This window comes from Panthera onca, chromosome D4 (genome assembly GCF_046562875.1).
Source record: "Panthera onca isolate mPanOnc1 chromosome D4, mPanOnc1 haplotype 2, whole genome shotgun sequence".
Classification (NCBI taxonomy): Eukaryota; Metazoa; Chordata; class Mammalia; order Carnivora; family Felidae; genus Panthera; species Panthera onca.
In genome coordinates, this window is record NC_138351.1 from 94,356,080 (window position 1) to 94,373,904 (window position 17,825).

The 17,825-nt window shown below is 68.5% G+C and overlaps 2 protein-coding genes across 3 annotated transcripts; one reads left to right on the forward strand and one right to left on the reverse strand.

Moving 5' to 3' along the window:
* Positions 1-329: 329 nt before the first annotated feature.
* On the forward strand, positions 330-12,816 carry MAN1B1 (mannosidase alpha class 1B member 1). Its single transcript, XM_081791042.1, has 13 exons — positions 330-588; positions 1,091-1,199; positions 1,891-2,006; positions 3,542-3,696; positions 3,987-4,099; positions 5,424-5,609; positions 6,306-6,454; positions 6,793-6,981; positions 8,880-9,070; positions 9,946-10,066; positions 10,769-10,966; positions 11,114-11,245; positions 11,892-12,816. Exons 1-13 carry the CDS (start codon positions 478-480, stop codon positions 12,102-12,104), a joined length of 1,983 nt encoding a protein of 660 aa, XP_081647168.1. The 5' UTR covers positions 330-477; the 3' UTR covers positions 12,105-12,816.
* A 703-nt stretch (positions 12,817-13,519) lies between these two features.
* Positions 13,520-17,203, reverse strand: DPP7 (dipeptidyl peptidase 7). Of its 2 annotated transcripts, none has more exons than XM_081791044.1 (13): positions 16,938-17,203; positions 16,750-16,863; positions 16,531-16,670; positions 16,286-16,449; positions 15,968-16,103; positions 15,813-15,894; positions 15,537-15,703; positions 15,305-15,365; positions 14,870-14,988; positions 14,635-14,791; positions 14,436-14,500; positions 14,006-14,076; positions 13,520-13,881 (listed from the first exon to the last, which is right to left on the reverse strand). In XM_081791044.1, the coding sequence occupies exons 1-13, from the start codon at positions 17,017-17,019 to the stop codon at positions 13,743-13,745; spliced, it is 1,497 nt and encodes a 498-aa protein (XP_081647170.1). In that variant the 5' UTR covers positions 17,020-17,203; the 3' UTR covers positions 13,520-13,742. The 2 variants fall into 2 exon arrangements, 1 of the variants encoding a protein (XP_081647170.1); XR_014136010.1 differs by having other exon boundaries at positions 13,838-13,881; positions 14,635-14,759.
* Positions 17,204-17,825: the final 622 nt, after the last annotated feature.

Sequence of the window (17,825 nt, forward strand, 5' to 3'; positions counted from 1 at the left end):
ACCGGACCCGCTGTCCTCTCGCTGAGCTGCGGCCCCCACTAGCTCTGGGCCGGGAAGTCCGCCCGGGGCCGGGAGTCGAGCCCCGGAGCGGGGGCGCGGGGCGCCGGACGTCCTGCCAACGCCACGGAGCCGGCCGGTCCCGGGGACGCGGCGCCCAGCCGAGTCCCAGGCTCTGCGCCGGCGGGCTGCGCGCAGGCGCGGCCGGGCAAGCGCGTCGCGGCGCAGGTGCGGCCGTGCGCCGACGCGGCGGGACGTAAACACGCACGCTGGGGGCCACGAGGGCGGGCGCAGGCGCGGTGGGGAATAGGAGGGCGCGGCGCAGGCGCATTGGCCGCGCGCGCGCGATGGGCGGGGTGTGGACGGCGCTGCGATGGCTGCCCGCGGGTGTCGGACCAGCGAAGCCCCCGGCGCCTCTCAGAGCCCGGCCTCCTGACGCCGCCAGTGGGCGGGGTCGCCCGGGCCGCCGCCACCGCTGTCATGTATCCGCCGCCGCCGCCGGCGCCACATCGGGACTTCATCTCGGTGACGCTGAGCCTTGGCCAGAGCTACGACGGCAGCAAAAGCTGGCGGCGGCGCTCGTGCTGGAGGGTGAGGGTCGGCGCCGGGCCGGGGTCCCGCGGCCCGCCCGCCGCCCCCTGCCTGGAGCTCAGGCGCTCGTCCGGGCCCGGGGAGCGGTGGTCGCCGGCCGCAGGCCGTCTTTACAGCCCGCGCTCGGCGGGGCGGGGTCGGGGAGGAGGAAAGCTGTAGGCTGCCCCTCGGTGCGGTGGGTCAGGAGCCCCGCGGCCTCGGGCTGCAGGGCATCGACACCCCCACATCTGGGCAGATGCGGGGTCCCGCCGGCTGCCTGAGACGGAGCACGCGCGTGGCGCGAGCCTTTCCTCACTGCCCCTGCGATAGGACACGTATGGCTTCTGCGTCTGTTGTTTATTTCCGTTCCCCTATACCGTCTGGAACATCCCCGCGGCTCGTCAGTCTCTGCCGCCGGGGCGCTTCCCCCGGTTCAGAAACCGGACCTTGGGAGTTACCCACTGTGCTCCCTGAATTTGCAACGGTTGCACGGGTCCCAGCTGTGTTGTTTTCCGTCCCGTAGAAATGGAAGCAGCTGTCGAGATTACAGCGCAACGTGATCCTTTTCTTCCTCACGTTTCTCGTGCTCTGCGGGCTCCTGTCCTACATCAGCGTGGCTGACCAGTGGAGAGGTACCGGCTGCGCGTGTGCCTCAACCCCGTGCGTGTGCGTCACTGACTGCGGGTGGCTGGGCAGAAGCGGTCTGGCCGTGCGCCTTAAGCGCCTGGAGCGTGTGCGAATTGGCGAGAAGCGCAGATGAAAAGGAGCGGAGAGTGTCTTTAGCCACCCTGCTAGAACGTGGCTCGAGTTCGTGTGATGTTGCCCGACTGCTTCCTGGGTGTCCGGTGTGAGGGCCGGCCTCTCCGTTCTCTGTGCCTCACGGGGGAGACGTTCGGGTCCTGAGGTCGCGTGCCCGGTCCAGACACGCTCCCTGAACTCCCTCACACGTGTTACCGTGTGTTCCGAGCGGCCCGGGCAGTCTGGGTGAGGGCGTAGGGAACCCCTGTGGGGGAGGAAAGCTCAGGAGCTGCTGCAGGTGGCTGGAGACAGCTGCACCTAGGCCAGCTTCTGCGCTTCCTGGAAGGGAAGCCGCTGAGGGGAGGTCCGTGTGGGCTGGGCTGCAGGACGGAAGCTGCCAAGTGCTGTGAGGAAGGGTTGGTTACCCTTGGCCGTTCTTGAGTTGGTTTAAAGGACCTTCCCCAGGTCTCACGGTGTCCTCTCGTGGTGAGGAGTGCCCGCCTAGACGTGCTCCTCCACGCGCTCGCTCGGGCTCTCCTTGGGGCTGTGCGGCACGTTTGGGATAAAATCTGTTCTCTCGTTTAGCCGTGGATGGCAGGTCAGCGGAAGAGCGGAAGGTGAGACCGGCAGATCCGCCCGTCTTGCCGGCTCCTCGGAAGGCAGATGCTAATCCAGAAAACTCGCCGGGGCTTTTACCCCAGGTACGTTCAGTGAACTACACGTGGGGTTGCGACCGGGATCGGTCCCACGGGCGTTTCAGAACCGCGCGTGATGTTCCATACGGACGGGGGAGCAGTTCTTTCCCTTGTTGTTTGTCTGATGCGCGCGCCCTGCGCCCCTTATCCTGAGCCAGTAGGATGACGCCTGGGGCAAGGAGGAGGAATATTCTCTCCTTCCTTCCTTCCTTCCCCTTGGACACCTGCTGGTGAGCGAAACAGACCCGCCCCTTGTCTGGAGGAGCTGCAGGCCGGCGGGAGCAGGCCGGTGGCCCGTGGTGTCCATCCCGGGAGGAAAATAGCAGTCGCCTCCAGGGATGAGGCTGGGGACGGGACGCTGAACTGCGGTGTGAGACTGGGGAGCCGCCGGTCCTGGGTAGAGTCGGGAGAGCAGGGCTTGAGTCCAGTGACGTTGCCCGAGGCAGGGGGAGCTGGGCTTGTTCGGGGAGCTGCAGTTTCAGAAGGCGTGGGCGGGGAAGGGGGCCGGGGTCGGGCCCCACGGGGAGCGGCCAGGAGGCCTCTCTGCAACCCGTCTTACTCGGAGGCTGTGTGTCAAACAGCTCACGTCCTCCCTCGTGGAGCCGACACGCACGTCTCTCGCTCCTCTTGGCCGCTCTCGTGCACCTGGGCTCTCGTGACGGCGATGGGAGCAGAGCCCGCCTGCACGGCTGCCCGCCGAAAGACACGTTTCCGTTGCTCGGGAGGCCCGCGCTCCCGTCTGTGGTGGCGGCCGGGGTCGGTGTGCACGGCTCCCCGGGTCCGGGCCTTGGGGCGCGGGGCGGGGCCCCTTGTGGCGGGGCCGCTGGGACCTTTTCTGCTGCTCAGACTCCGGCACTTGTGCCCCAGGCCTGGGTCAGCCCCGGTGCTTTGTGTGCGGCCAGATCCCGTTCTCTTGGCCACGGGCGTCCCGGCTCCGTGGCACTTGTGTCTTTACGACGAGGACCTCTTCACGGGTCCTGTGGGTACCGAGCGGCGGAGATGTTTTCGATCCCTGAGTCGGCCTCCTTGCTGTGTCCTGCGGAGGAGGGGCCTCCTCCTGCCCTCTGCTGACGACGGGCTACGCCTGGGCCCCTGCGCTCCGTCCCTGGACCCGGTGCCCCGGCCACCCGGTTCTGAGGACAAAGGGTGGGAGTCCTGGGGCACAGGCCCGGGACAGCGTTCTTTGCGCCTCCGTCCACGGGGACGTGGCTCTGACCCTTTATTGCTATCTTTAGGGTCTGTGACGGCCTGGAACCCTCCCGGGCCAGGATTCTAACCCACTGTCCAGGGCTGCGCCAGCCCGCTGGCACAGTCTCCGTCCCGGTTGGTCAGGGCCCAGAGATCGTGAGAAAGGATCTTCTGGCCAAATCTGCATGTTGCCGTGGGAGCGGGAAGGCATCTGCTCCGGGGGCCGTGCACCACCAGCCATTCCACGCGGTCCGTGGGGTTGGGTCTGATAGGGAGAGCATCCCAGGTGGAAACAGAGTGGCAGCTCCTGGGCCGTTGAACTGTTTTCACGAGTGGCTCTTGTTTTGATCTAGAAGCCTCAGAGGCATTTCCGACGGGGACCGCCCAACCTGCAGATTAGAGCCCCCGACAAAGACTCCAAGGACCGGAGGCAGGATGACACGAGGCGGAGGGACGAGGTGGTGGGCGACGCTCGTCAGGAAGAGAGCACCCAGAGAACGGTGGTCAGGTACAGGGAGCGTCAGAGACGAGGCAGCACGGGTCGCTAGATACGCAGAGGCCGGTCCGTTTGACGTTTCCTGAAAAACAAAGGGATAGGATGGGCGCGCTGTCTGAAGCGGCTTCTCCTCTCAGAGCAGACAGTGGAGAGAGCGGGACCCCGGTGGGGGCGGGGCCCTGCCTTCTCCGCGTCGTGCCGCATGGAGCGGAGGGCCGCCACGAGCCCAGCCAGGCTGTGACCGCGGGCGTTTGCATCTCTGCCCTCAAGCCGGCTGACTCCTCTTCCTCCTCTCCCTGAAGCTGGAGGGGTGCAGTGATCGAGCCGGAGCAGGGCACCGAACCCCCTTCGAGAAAGGCAGAGGGCCCCCCCACCAAGCCTTCCTCACAGGCCCCCGGGATTCAGAACCAACCAGGTAAGGCCCCGCCTGCGCCCCGTCGGGCCTCACCCGGACATGGTGACGGAGAGGGCGCGTGGACACCCAGCTGGGCACCCGGGCGGGCCCCAGCTCTCTGTAGAGCCTTGGAGAGGACACGGGGCTCCACGGCGGCCCGCGGTCCCAGGCCCATCGCGGCAGCCACAGGCCGCCTGTGCGGGAACTGCCCGCGTCCGTGCCAGCGCGGGGCCTGGGGAGAGTGGAGACACGGCCCCGGCTCGGTGGGGTCCTGGGGTCCTGCGTTCTGGCACCTGTAGTTGAGGGCCCTCGGGGCACTGGCGCTTTGTACACTCCGTGCGGCCTGTCTGCTTCGGTTCTCGTGGCGGCCTTTGAGGTCATCGGTCTGTCGTAGGCCCGTTCCACGGACGGGAGACCTGAGGTTAGGCCGGCAGCGGCCACGGCCACTTGCCTCCCGGAGCGGGGGCTCGCGCCAGGTCAGCTGAGCCTGGGGCCCAGGCTGTGACCCTCCAGTCCTGTCGCTGTTGCCACTGAGGGGAGGAGGAAGAAGGAGCCCAGAGCCGGGACGGGCGGCCCGGGCGTGTGGGGGGAGGCAGAGCGGTCGCGGGGCTCTGAGGACCGATGTCAAAGCCGCAGATACCAACACGACTGGGCCGCGGGCCACACCGAGAGGACACGTGTCGCGAAGCCGTCGACGCTCACGTTTCTGTCCGCCTGGTGGCCCTGTAACTTGTGCCTGGTCCTCCGACGTGTGGAGGGGAGAAACCTTCTCGGTCGGTGTCGAGGCCACCCTGGAAGGTCCCCAGGGCGGCCTTGGGTGTGTCCGCCACACGCTGTTCCCTCCCCGAAAACACCCGGAGCTGCCGAGGCACGACGTGGGCACCTGTGAGATGAGGCGCTCTCGTGGAGGTCACCGGGGCCCGCCCGCCACGTCTGACGCTCCCCGGGCCGGATTGCACAGCGCGGCTGCCGTGGCGGAGCGGCAGGCACCGGTCTGCTGCCTCAAACACCTCCGCCCACCGCGTGTTCCCCGCAGCTCCAGAGGGTCGTGCCCGCCGGGCGTCTGGTGGAGGCGGACGGGCGCAGGCCAGGCGGATGAGAGGCCGAGCCGTCGCGTGTGGGCCCTGGAGGCCTCGCCACCTTGGCAGCCGCGTCCAGCCGTGCGGCTCCAAGCCCGGCGGCGCCGCGCCCCGACCTTCGGGGTCGTCCGCTGCTGACCTGCGGCCCCCGGACGGTGTCCCCCCCCCCCCCCCCCCCCCGAGCGCCCCGCAGCTTGGGGCTGCAGAGGGGCGGTGTCTGAACCCTGGGCGGTTCCGGTCCCCACAACCCGCCGTCTTCCTCCCAGCCTCCCCGAACGAGCGTCAGAGGGCCGTGATAGACGCCTTCCGCCACGCGTGGACCGGCTACCGCAAGTTCGCCTGGGGCCACGACGAGCTGAAACCCGTGTCCAGGTCCTTCAGCGAGTGGTTTGGCCTGGGACTTACGCTGATTGACGCCCTGGACACCATGTGGATTTTGGGTCTGAAAAAAGGTACCTGCTCGTCCCCAAGCACGCGGCCAAGTTCCCCTGGTGGAACGCTTGGGCGCGCGAGTGAGCGAGCCGTGCCCTGGAGGGTGTAGACGCCACTGTTTCCGTCTGAGGAGCTCTCCCTTCCCCTGGGTGGCAGGCAGTCGCTTTGTCCCTTGATGTCAGGCGTCCCGGGGACGCTCAGGGCAGTCGCCCCCTCGGCTCCTGGCCGAAGGCCTGGGCTGGCGCCCAGGGGCAGTTCCAGCCCGTGCTCCTGTGCTAGCCGGAAAGGGGCTCCCTGGTGGGAGGCGGCACGTGATCCGATAAGGCCATCGGCGTCCCGGGTCTCTCCGTCACACCCTTCTCAGGCCACGTGGACGGGGTGTGGTTGAGGCTACGGGTCTTTGGGTACTTCCGAATCGGTCTCTCGGAGTCCGTTTCCGGTGTTCCGTAGAGGCCAGAGGCTCCCCCTGAGTTACTCACGTGGCCCTTTGGGCCGTGGCCTTTACCCGTCAGCGTTGGTGCTCACGACGGCACGCTGGCTCCCCGTCCTCCGGGTGCAGGGGGCTCCGCGGTGTGTCCCCTTGCTGTGGGAAGGGAGAGAGAGAGAGCTCGGGAGAGAGAGACACGAGGACGCACGTGGCCCCAGAGCCGGCGAGCGGTCACGGGGGCGCCGGGACCTGTAACCTATTCCCGTTCCCACCCCGTCTCCTGTCGCAGAGTTTGAAGAAGCCCGCAAGTGGGTGTCTAAGAAGCTCCGGTTTCAGAAAGACGTGGACGTCAACCTGTTCGAGAGCACGATCCGGATCCTGGGCGGCCTTCTGAGCGCCTACCACCTGTCCGGGGACGACCTCTTCCTGAGGAAGGCCGTGAGTGTCCGGGCGCCGGCGGAGGTTCCGCGGCTCGAGGGGCCCCCGGGGGTGGGGGCGGGGGTCTGTTCCGGGTCTCGCTCCCGCGCACGTGCGTGGGAAGGTCCCTGTCACCGTCGCGACCCGTGGGGAAGTGCTCTCGGGGCTCCTCGGTCTCGCCGCAGTTGAGCGCCGAGGCCACGTGAAGCCAGTGAGGTCCCGTGTCCACTCACGGGGGTGAGCACGGGTGGCGGGGTGGCGGGGGTGGCGGAGGTGGGGCGGGAGGGTGGGCGTCGTGGAACGGAGCCGAGGCTGCCGTGTGACGGGAAACCTCGGTCCTCGTCGTGTCGCGTCATCAGGAAGACTTTGGGAATCGGCTGCTGCCTGCGTTCCAGACGCCCTCCAGGATCCCATACTCGGACGTGAACATCGGCACCGGAGCCGCCCACCCGCCCCGCTGGACCTCGGACAGCACGGTGGCCGAGGTCACGAGCATTCAGCTGGAGTTCCGAGAGCTCTCCCGCCTCACGGGGAGTAAGAAGTTTCAGGTACGGGGGGCCGGCCTGCCGGCCGGGGGCGTCTCGCCAAGCGGAGGCGTGCGTGGACTTGACCCCGGGCCGCAGGACCACCGTCCTTTGTGCTTTCCGGTCCCTCGTCCCTCGCCTTTCCTCAGCTGCGCGGGCGGGAAGCGCGTCGACTGGGGGCTGAGTCCGAGCGCGGGCCCGTGTCCTTGGGGTCCCAACTGCCCCCTGCCGCGTGCTGTGGTGGCCCCCGGGGGTGGTCCGTGCCGGGAGCGAGGCAGGGGCCCACAGTCGTGGGTCTCGGCCTTGCTAGCCCGTCGCTGACGGTCCTTATGGACCTCGCTCCTGGCCCTCGCCCCGACCCCTTTGGCCGTGGTCCCTCTCCTCGTGGGTGAGTCTCCAGCACGCGGCGGACCCTCTGGACTTGGCGCTCTGCCTTGTCACCCTTCCTCTGCCTTAAAAACCTGAGCTGCGATTTGAACGTCAGGAAGTTTTGCCTCTTGGCTTGAACGTCGCGCCGCAGTCCCACGTGGGCAGCGGCTGCCACCGTCTGATTCCAGAACCAGGTCCTCACCCCAGGAAGTAGGCCAGCGCACCCTAGCGCTCCCACCCGGGGCCCCCTGCCTCGGTGGCCGCAAATCCACTCGTCGTGCGTGGCTTTCTCTGTGTGGAACGCTCGGCGCGAGCGAGGTCCTACATACGGTGTGGGCCGTCCGTGGCCGGTTCTGTCGCCACGCGTGACGTCTTCGTCCGCGCTGGAAGCGTCCGGGAGAGGCGCACCCGTGTCGTAGCACGTGTCCGAAGCATCCCTTTTCGTGGCCCGGTGGTCTGCCATCGTGCGGTCGGACCACGTGCTGTCCGGGCTCTGGTGCGTTGAGGAGCATCTGGGTTGTTTCCCACGCGGGGGTGGTAAGAGCGGCGCTCCCGGGAGAAGGTTCCAGGCGCACACAGGGCTCTGGCTTTTCCGCGGCAGCCCGCGCTTGTCCTCCGGTCTTTCTCGGTAGCCTTCGCGGTGGGCACGCGAGGGTGCCTCCTCTGGGCTGTGGATTTTGTCCTGATGACGTGTGGCGTTTTCCAAACGCCCACGGGCCCCGTGTTCATCTCCCGGGTGGAGGTGGGCGTCCGGGTGCCTGTCTGCTTGTCGGCGGATTAGCGGCTTTCCTGTCGTTGGCTCGTACTCCGGAAGCTCAGCGTCTCTCTGTCTGCTCTGAGACGTCGGCCGGGCGCCATCGCGATGCCGGATCTCTGTAGCTGCTGGAGACCCAAGGGAAACTGAAGCCGCCCCTGCCTCAGAGCACTTTGTAAAAGGGGGCGGGCGTACGTGGCGGGTGGAGGCCAGGAAGTCACTCCCCAGGCGGGGTCCCGAGCACCGTGAGCAAACGCGCACAGGGCCATGGAGCACAGATGCGTGGCGCTGCCTGGGAGGAGCTGAGGTTGGTTGGGTCTCGAAGGATGAGCAGGATCAGCGGGCGGGTGTGCCGCGACCGCGGGCTCGGAAGCAGACGCGCCTGCCTTCCCTCCAGCGAGCGGGAGCAGCCGGCCACGCCTGGGCAGGAGGTCCCGGGGACCGCGGCTGCGGCCTTCAGACACGGTCCCCTGCCAGGAGGAGGAGCTCAGCCCCGTGTTCGGGGCCCTCGGCATCCGCCCGCTCATCGAGGCAGCCGCGTGTGAGGGTGGGGACCTGGTTGCCGTGTGGCTGGGGCCACCCTCAGAAGCCCTTGCCCGGTGCAGCCGGGCAGGGGAGCGCCGTGGGCCGGGACGCCGGCCTCTTCCGTCCTCTTCCGTCCTCCGCTGGGAACGGGCCCGCCTGTCACGGAGGAGGGGTGAGCCGACGAGGCCCGCCTTCCTCGGCTGGCCCGAGGTCCAGCAGCCCCGTCCCCCTGGCTCACCCGCACTCTCCCCTTGTGTGTGTGTGTGTGTCCCAGGAGGCCGCGGAGGAGGTGACGAGGCGTGTGCACTCCCTGTCGGGGAAGAAGGACGGGCTGGTGCCCATGTTCATCAACACGCACAGCGGCCTCTTCACTCACATGGGAGTGTTCACTCTGGGCGCCAGGGCCGACAGCTACTACGAGTACCTGTTGAAGCAGTGGATCCAGGGCGGAAAGAAGGAGACGCAGTGAGGCCTGTTCCTGCTGCCTCGGGGACGGGGTCCCCGAGGCTCCCCTTGTCCCGAGTTCTCGGTCAGGAGGCAGCGGCCGTGCCGGACCCGGACTCGGCCCCTCCGCGGGGGACGTGTCTCTTCCCGGCACGGCCTTCGTGCCAGAGAGGACGCCTGGCTGGTCACGGAGGTCCCCGGCCCCTCTGCGCCAGGCGGGGCCTGGGGTCTGGGCCCGGCCGAGGGGCCCCCGGCTCACCGGCCGAGCTCTCATCCTCGGGGTTGTGGAGGCGGCTCTGCTTGTCCGCTCCCCAGCAGAAGGTGGCCAGGGGCCCCTGGGCCTCCCCACGCTGCCTGCTTGACGCTTCAGACGTGCGCTTTCCCAGACAGCAGTGCCTCGGGGAGCCTCGTCGTGCGGTCGGGAAAACACAGGTCACTCTAGTGAAGGAACTGGAAATCCTTGAAGTCTCACGCCAGAGGGCGACCACGACCTAGGACCGCTGGGGGGGGGGGGGGGGGGCAGCTCCAGGCCGACCCCTACGGGCAGAGATCAGGGCATCCCGCCTGGGGAGCCGGAGTTCCCCACGCCTGAACGTGGGGACGTTGAGAGAACCCTGGTGGGCACGTGGGGTCCCGGGTGGTCCACGGGGGCCGGCTGAGAGGAACGACCCTGTTCGGGGGAGCGGCGGGCACAGCCCCGTGTGTGCCCCAGGCCGCTGACTGCCACGAGCCTGCATCTCCGGGCTGGCGTGGTGCCACCCCAGACAGGGCCAGGCCTCTTGGCCACTAGCGTGGGGATGGCAGCTCGTGGCCACGTGCCCGTTCCTGGGTAACCGGGCGGGGGGTCAGGCCGCGCACCCACCTGGCCTGAGCCCACGGGGCCTGCCGGTTCACAGGTTACTGGAAGACTACCTCGAAGCCGTCGAGGGAATCAAAAGGCACCTGCTGCGCAGGTCTGAGCCCAGGAAGCTCACCTTTGTGGGGGAGCTGGCCCACGGCCGCTTCAGCGCCAAGATGGTGAGCACGGTCGTGATGCAGGTGGGGCGTAGGGGGCCGCACCCACCCACCGGGGCCCCCGGTGGCTCCGCGAGTCTGGACGTTGGAGAGATGGCTCAGATTCTGGTCGTGGGGCGTGAGCCCTCACAGGTCGATGATGGACTGCGCGGCGGTGTGCGGCAAGGGGGGCTGGGGTCTGTGATGGGTCCCCGGCCCCTCCCCCGGGGTGCCGCTCCCGTCCCCCAAGACCCCCCCCCCCCCATGCTCAAGACCCCACTCCCTCCTCCCTCCCCTCTCCCCTCCCCCCTCCCCCTCCCCCCTCCCCCTCCCCCCTCCCGTCTCCCCTCCCCTCTCCCCTCCCCTCTCTCCTCCCTGCCCCCTGCCCCCTGCCCTGGGTCTAGTTACTTGTCCCCTGCCCCTGGTACTCCATCAGTGTTTGTGGGGTCAGGGCCAGACCCGGGTCAGCATCCGCTCCCCTGGCAGGCGGGTGTCCGTCCGCCACCCTCCCCCCTGCCCATGTGGAGCTCCAGGGGCCGGGCCCGTAGTGGCGTCGCTTTCCACGTTCCTGCCCTTGTGGGCCCTGAGGAGTCCCCGCCCAGGCCCGTCGACCCCTGGGGATGCGGGGGGCCTGAGGTAGCGCTGGACCCTGCACCCGGTGTGGCCCCCGCCCCTGCCCCACGTGGCCACCGACTCACAGTGGTGAGGAAACCGCTCTGGTTTCAGGACCACCTGGTGTGCTTCCTGCCAGGGACGCTGGCTCTGGGCGCCCACCACGGCCTGCCCGCCGACCACATGGAGCTGGCCCGGGCGCTCATGGACACCTGCTACCAGATGAACCGCCAGATGGAGACGGGGCTGAGCCCCGAAATCGTGCACTTCAACCTGTACCCCCAGAGCGACCGCAAGGACGTGCAGGTCAAGGTGAGCCGGGCCGGGGTCTGGGCGTGGGGGCGCCCTGCGGGCTCGGCCTAGCTCCGGCCTAGCTGCTCCCGGGTCCCCCCACCCCAGCCGGCCGAGCTCAGCCCGTGTTGTGTCCCCCATCCCTCCCTGCCCCCCTCCCCCGCCCAGCCGGCCGACAGGCACAACTTGCTGCGGCCCGAGACGGTGGAGAGTCTGTTCTACCTGCACCGCCTCACGGGAGAGCGCAAGTACCAGGACTGGGGCTGGGAGATCCTGCAGAGCTTCAACAAGTACACGCGGGTGAGCGCCCGCCCCGCCCCGCCCCGCCCCGCGTCCCTGCTCCCCTAGGGCAGGGCTCCCCTGGGCAGCCAGAGGGGGGCGGGGGCGGTGCAGGCTCGCCGCCGTGGCCTCGGGAGTTCGGCGCCGTGTGCCCCAGGGTCTCGGGGACCAGGCTCTGTGGCCCGGTGTGCACAGGGCGACTCTCCTCCTGGATCCTCCGTGTGGCCCCGGGCGGCCCTTTCCCACCCCAGACGGCACCGTGACCGTGGCCCCGACACCCGTCTCGCGGTCTGGGCCGTGGCTCGGAGGTCACGCCGTGTCCGGGGCCTGCCACCCACCCCGGCAGAGAGAGAGCGCCAAAACCCGACCCGCGTAGGCCCCCTCCGGGTTCCGGAGCGCGGGCTGCACGTCGGGTCACGTGAGGGCGGCTGGCGTCTCTGAGGGGCCGTCTGGAGGAGCTGCGGCTGAGCTCCGGGGGGCCGGTCCCCCCGGTGGACCTTGGGGTCGTCTGCCTCAGACCCTGCCCTCGGCCACGGGTGCCGCGGTGAGGCGCAGAGGCCCCGGCCGGGGGCCTTGCGGCCGCCGGCGCCCCCGAGGGCTGAGGCCGGCGTGGGGAGCTGGCTGGGCCTGCGGCCGTGGTGACGCCGCGGTCTCCGCTCTCGGGCAGGTCCCCTCGGGTGGCTATTCTTCCATCAGCAACGTCCAGGATCCCCTCAATCCCCAGCCCCGGGACAAGATGGAGAGCTTCTTTCTGGGGGAGACGCTCAAGTACCTGTACCTGCTCTTCTCCGACGACCCGGCCCTGCTCAGCCTGGACGCCTACGTGTTCAACACTGAGGCTCACCCCTTGCCCATCTGGGCCCCGCCTAGGGTGGGGTGACCCCCCTGTGGGCACTGCCCGGGGGCCTCACACGTCTTGCGTTTGTGGGTACCTGTCCTCGGAACCCTGGCCTTGGGTAGGTTCGCTCTCCTGACCTTGGCCGCGGCGTGTCCCCTCGGCCGACTGTCCGTGCTCCAGGGTCAGGCTGATGACATTCCCCGGGGGGTTACCGAGCCTGACATCTCAGGGCCTCAGAGGTGGTCAGGGCAGCTGGGCGCCCGGTGCTTTGCCGCTGGCTTTGCACTTCTGGCTTGTGGTTCTCATGACGTCGGATGGTGTCGTGAGGTCAGCGCTGTGAATCCCCAAGGCCCCACCTGCTGGGGACCTTCCTGCTTGAATCATGACTTACATTCCTGATCCCCAAACGTCTTCTGTGTGGCCCCAGTGTCTCTGCTTGTCCCCTGGGGCCGCTCTGGGTCTCCTGGACCCACACATGTTCTGAGATGAGCTGAAGGGACAGCCCGACATGCGGTTCAGCCCGGGCTCTCCGAGTCTGTGAATGTGCCCTGACCCGGGAGTCCTGGGGGGGGGGGGCACTTGTGACCTCCTGCGAATCCGGGCACCTGGCCGGCTGTGGTGTTTACATGTTGGACTCAGGGATCCTCCCCCGGCCCTGCAGGGGCGGGGAGGGGCGGGTGGACGAGTTCATCCTGCTCCTGGACCACCCGACAGAACGGACTTTCCAGGCAGCATAAACGTGGATTTGCCCCGACTGGTGTCTCCCGTGTCTGTGATGGAACCTGTGTTCCTTGAGCCATGGGTGGGGCATGCGTCACACTCCCACTGTCACCATCAGGCTGGAGAGCTGGTAGGAGGCGGTGTGGACACGGAGTCCAGGTTCCCGTGGGAGCTGATGCCCTGCACCTGCTCCTCCTCCAGCAGCTGCTGTTTCCCTCCTTGAGCACGGACTCAGGGCGCTTTTCCAGAAACAAACCTCAGCTTCTGCTTGGGATCCTGCCTCCTGGAACCAGGTGGCCCCGTGGGACAGGCCCAGCTCCTCTCTATGTGATACTCTTTCCGGAAGGTCCTCTTTGCCTGAAAAGCTTGAGTCTCTCTGCGTTTGCAGAGACCAAGGCTCCCAGTGCTGGGCAGGACCTCAGTTCTCAGACACTCTATGCTTCTGTCGCTCCAGCAGCCCTGGGGGCCGGTGGCCGCTCTTGGGGCTGCCTTCTGCTCTTGGCCCCTAGTCCCGTGTGTTTTGTGCCTGGAACAGGGCTCTGTACCCCCTCATGGCTGTTGGCTGCTCCTCTGCACCCAGGGGCCTGGTTGGCAGCTGCCCACCCAGGGGTGCAGCCGCGGTGGCAGTCGTGGGCAGAGCTTTGCGGCCCCCCTCTCCAGTGGGCCACCCGGAAGGACGCCTGGGCCGGCCACAGGGGGCCCCAGCGCCCACCCCTTGCCCTGAGACCACACACAGGTTGAGGGCTTTGTTTTATTAAACATGAGGCTGGTTTGAGAGGTGTGGCAGTGTGCCCGGTCTGTCACCCCATGAGGACCACAGACACCATGCTTTGCGCTGTGCTGTGCACAGCCAGGCCACCAGATGCTTCTTTGGCCCCTCCCTTGGCCTTAGCCCCTCACCCCCAGCGCCCTGAGCTGCTCCCCAGCGGGCCTGTCCGGTCCCGAGTCGGGGAGCGCTCCTCAGCCCCCCCGGAGTCCCCCACGCTGGACCAGCTGCAGCCGCTGTTCTCTTCTGGCTGCGGCCACCCACTCGCCGATGAGCCTGGCCTCGAGCCTGCGAGCCTCCCGGACAGACGTGGGGTCTTGTGGGTGAGACGCTCTAAGGAGAAGGCGCGGGGGCCTCAGCCGGGCAGCAGGCCCGAGCCTCGCCTCACCCCACCTCGGCCCACACCCGGCCACGGCCTGGGGCCCCACGTCGCTCCCCTGCCGGGACGGGACTGCACCTGAGGTCTAGGTGGTGGGCTCCTCCCCGGATGGTGACAGCGAGGACGGAGGTGCTGAGGTTTCTCTGTATCTGTGTCGGTCGAAGGACATTCCGTCGGCTACTCGCCGTGCTCTGGGCCACGGCCGACCCCACCTTCGCCCGCCCGGTGCCACCTGCTCCAGGGCCTCGTGTCCCAGCCCGTGGGGCACAGCCGAGGCCATGACTTAAAGACACTACGTGGCCGTGACGGCCTCATTGAAAGGGGGAGACGGAGATGAACGAGCCAGATGTCCGTTCACGTAAAGAAGTCAGGGAAAAAAGCAAAGGAGAGGAGGGGATAAAGCGGGAACAAGAGCAAAGGCGGCACAGAACCCACAGAACCACGTGTGCAGCCTGGCGAGGGCAGAGCCGGTTCTTGAGCGGAGTCTGGCGAACCCAGGGAGACTCACCCCGCCCCCTGCCCAGGGGTCCAGGTCACCGTTGGAGAAGATGATGTTGCTGGCAGCTTTGAGGTCTGAAAGCACAGATGTGGGGGGTGGAGAGCGGGCCCAGCCCCCCCAGCTCTGAGCCACGGAGATCGGGGGAGTGGGGGGAGGGGGGGGAGTCAGCTCAGCACAGAGGGAAGGAGGCCACCATCTCGAGCCTCACCTCCCGCCCCGAAGCTGATCCGCAGCCAGTCCCTCCGGGGCCACACGCCCCACGTGTCCAGGCAGTACTGCTGGCGGAGGCCCTCCGTGAACGGCAGGTCGGGGAAGAGGTCGGTCACGTTGTTGCTGGAAAAGGTCAGGTTGATCTCGGTGCAGGCCTGTGGGACGCCACACACCGAGGTCAGCCCGGCGGGGCGGGCGACCTCACCCCGCACCCCCGCGCGGCACCCCCGGACCTGGTAATCCCAGGCCTTGGCGTCAGGGCCCGAGCCGCAGCCTGTGGGGTCCGCGCAGGCCTGGTACTGTCGGTAGATGTCATAGCAGGGCTCCGTGCCCGAGGAGTTGTACACCAGCCCTGGTGAGAGGGGCGCTGGGGCCGGGGGCCTGCACGGCCACCCTGCCCCCTCGGTGGGGGACACGTGCCCGTGAGGCGTGGGGCTCCTGGGGGCAGGGCTCTCAGCTGCCGCTCCGGCTGCTGAGGGTGGCCAGGCGGTGGCCGGGCTGGAACTCGTCGGAGACCCCGTGGAGCAGAGCCTCCCCCACCGACCCCCGCCGGGCTAGGGACTGCACGGGGGCAGCTGTGCTCCTGGCCTCCACGTGACCCTTGCCCCCAAGCCACACCCACCCCCCCCACGCTCAGCACCAGGCCCAGGGCCGAGGGGCAGACGCACCAGCCAGCGCTCGGAGCCCCTTGATCCTCCGGGTCTCGCTCAGGAGCCGGTCGCAGCCAACCTAGGGGTGCCAACCAAAGACCCACGCTCGGCCTGCAGCCCTCTCCCCAGCTCACCCTTCGCTGGTCCCAGGCCCCAGAGTGGCTTCAAGGCGCTCGGGCTGGCCACCGCTGGCCACCCCGGGGCGGCCGGGCCCCTCTCCGTCCACAGATCCCAGCCGGAGTCCCCTTGCCTTGACCGGGTTGGCAGGAAGGTGCCCTATGAAGTCAGTGGGATACGGGTAGTCCATCATGGCCAGCACCGTGAAGGCGTTGCGGGCAAACCCGAAGAGCTGGGTCAGGTCCTTCTGGCCGGAGAGGGGCTGGCAGGTGCCGAACTCCTGGCTGACCGTGTCATAAGCTGCCAGAAGAAGGCGGGACGATGGCCTTCGGAGGCTGCTGTTGGGCGAGGATTGGGGGGAAGGAAGGAGGCGAGGGGCGGTCAGTGGGTTGTGGGGGGGACTGCTCACCTCCCTGTATGAACAAGTCCTTGATCTGCCGGAATGCGTCCCGCACGCCCTGGGCACACTTGGGACTCTGGCCTTCAAAGTCCTGGAGAAAGGAGGATCGTGGCAGCTGCCACCATAGCCTGGTCCGGCCCGTGGGCCCCAGAACCTTCACTCACCGCCGAGACATCCCGGAAGAACTGGTAGGAGTCACCGAGGCCGGCCACAGCCACAACGGGCGCACTGGCTGCCAGCGCCCCAGCCACGAGGTGCGGGTACTTGATCCTCATGTAGGCGCTGAGCATCCCCCCGTAGCTGGGCGGGGGACACAGAGCGCCTGGGGCCACAGCCTCCCCAACGCCCCTCTCCGCTCTCCCTTGTTGGAGCCCACGGTGCCCCCAGGAGGACCCGAGACTTCCGCGTCTCCCAGAAATTCTGGCCCTGGGGCCGGCCACGTGTCTGTGCCTCAGGGAGAATTGAGACGGGCGAGAACCCACCTGCCACCGAACACGATGGCGGGGGTGTCCTGGGCCCCAAGGTCCCGCCGCAGCGCGCTGAGCAGCCTCGCGAAGTCGGCCAGGGCCTGTTCCACGGTCAGCAACTCCGTGTGCCCGCGCTGTGTGGACCGCTCTCCGAAAGGGAGCGACTTCCCGTAGTACCGCTGCAGGTGGCCGACGAGACGCTGAGCCCGGGCCCCGCCCGCCCTCGCCCGCCCTCCCCTGCCACGAGTGCGTGTACCCACGTGCTCCGCGAAGACGACCAGGGCCCCCTGCTGTGCCGCCAGCTCCAGGATGAACCCCGAGTTGTTGGCGAAGGACCACACGTTGCCCTCATTGCCCGTGTAGAAGAATATGGGCCCCTCGCCCTTTTTCCAGAACTTCTCTGTCGGGCGGAGGCGGGAGGGGGTGGGTGAGGCACAGGGCGGGACCTCAGGGCCCCGGGAACCCCAGGGCCACCTCACCTGACACCAGGAACCGCTGGAGGAAGGTCTTGTTGCCGAACCTCTCGAAGTTGAAGTGGTCCAGAAGCTGCTCAAAGTAGCCCTCCTGGAAGTCACACTGGGGGACTCTGTGGGCTGGAGGGGCGTGGTGCTCAGCGCATGGGGACACTGGGCACGGCGGCGGGGGGCGCCCACGGACCCGCACTCACCCCCAGCCTCCGGGCTGCACAGCCCCAGCGCCAGCAGCAGGGTCAGGGCCCGGGGGAGGGCCGGCTGGAGCTGGGTCCCCATCTCCGCTCTGCCGCGGGCTGCGGTCACATGACCGGCGTGCCACCCTCACGTGACAGCCCGGGCGGGGCTGGACTCTGGGCCCGACCTCCCCCGCCCCGCCGGGCTCCTGATGCCTTTTCTCCGGGTCCTCCAGGTTCCTGCCACCCACCGTGTCGCTACGGAGACGGTCACCTTGGAGACACAGGAAGCGGGAGAGGGCTCCAGGGCGTGGTGTCGGGGCAGGGGACGTGCACCCAGCCACCTGTCCTCTAGGGGCCACTGCTGAGTCATGGGGAGGTGGGAGAGACCTGCCAGTGTCCCAGCTGCCTCCCCCCGCCCCCCCCCCACCCGGGACACACCCAGGCCTCTCCCAGCCTCTGGGCCGCTGGGTGTTGCCCTGGGCCGCGTTGCGCCCCTAGTGACGGCCCACAAGGGAGGGCGGGCTCTTGAGGGCAGGGCTGCGAAGGCCACGTGGGCTGACCCCCGAGGAGAAGTGGGGGAGCCTCGGGAAGATGGGGTGGCGGCAGCAAGGAGGGGGCTCACGCAGAAGGCCAGCAGCTCTGAGGAAGGGGCTTGTCCAAGCGAGAGTGTGAGGCCTTGTGGCAGCAGCAGGGGCCTCGGAGCCCAGGCGGGGGCTCGGACGGTGCAGACACGCAGCTGCCGAGAGCCCAGGTCGGGAGGCGGCGGCCCCAGGCCCCTGCTGGGAGTTGGGACCCTGACCCCAGCCCCTCAGGCTATTCCCTCCACTGGCCCCTCAGTGCCAGGGGCTGCGGCAGGTACCCAGTGCCCAGACACCAGGGGGGCCACCTCTCCCTTGGCATCCGGTC

What these genes read in the sequence shown, in the direction of transcription:
- MAN1B1 (XM_081791042.1), top strand. Translation starts at nt 478, where the DNA reads ATGTATCCGCCGCCGCCGCCGGCGCCACATCGGGACTTCATCTCGGTG. An exon ending in ACCCAGAGAACGGTGGTCAG is followed by an intron (nt 3,697 to 3,986) that starts GTACAGGGAGCG and finishes CTCTCCCTGAAG; the next exon opens with CTGGAGGGGTGCAGTGATCG. An exon ending in ACCTCTTCCTGAGGAAGGCC is followed by an intron (nt 6,455 to 6,792) that starts GTGAGTGTCCGG and finishes TCGCGTCATCAG; the next exon opens with GAAGACTTTGGGAATCGGCT.
- DPP7 (XM_081791044.1), bottom strand. Translation starts at nt 17,019, where the DNA reads ATGGGGACCCAGCTCCAGCCGGCCCTCCCCCGGGCCCTGACCCTGCTG. An exon ending in CCAGCGGTTCCTGGTGTCAG is followed by an intron (nt 16,671 to 16,749) that starts GTGAGGTGGCCC and finishes TCCGCCCGACAG; the next exon opens with AGAAGTTCTGGAAAAAGGGC. An exon ending in TGGTCGTCTTCGCGGAGCAC is followed by an intron (nt 16,450 to 16,530) that starts GTGGGTACACGC and finishes GGCCACCTGCAG; the next exon opens with CGGTACTACGGGAAGTCGCT.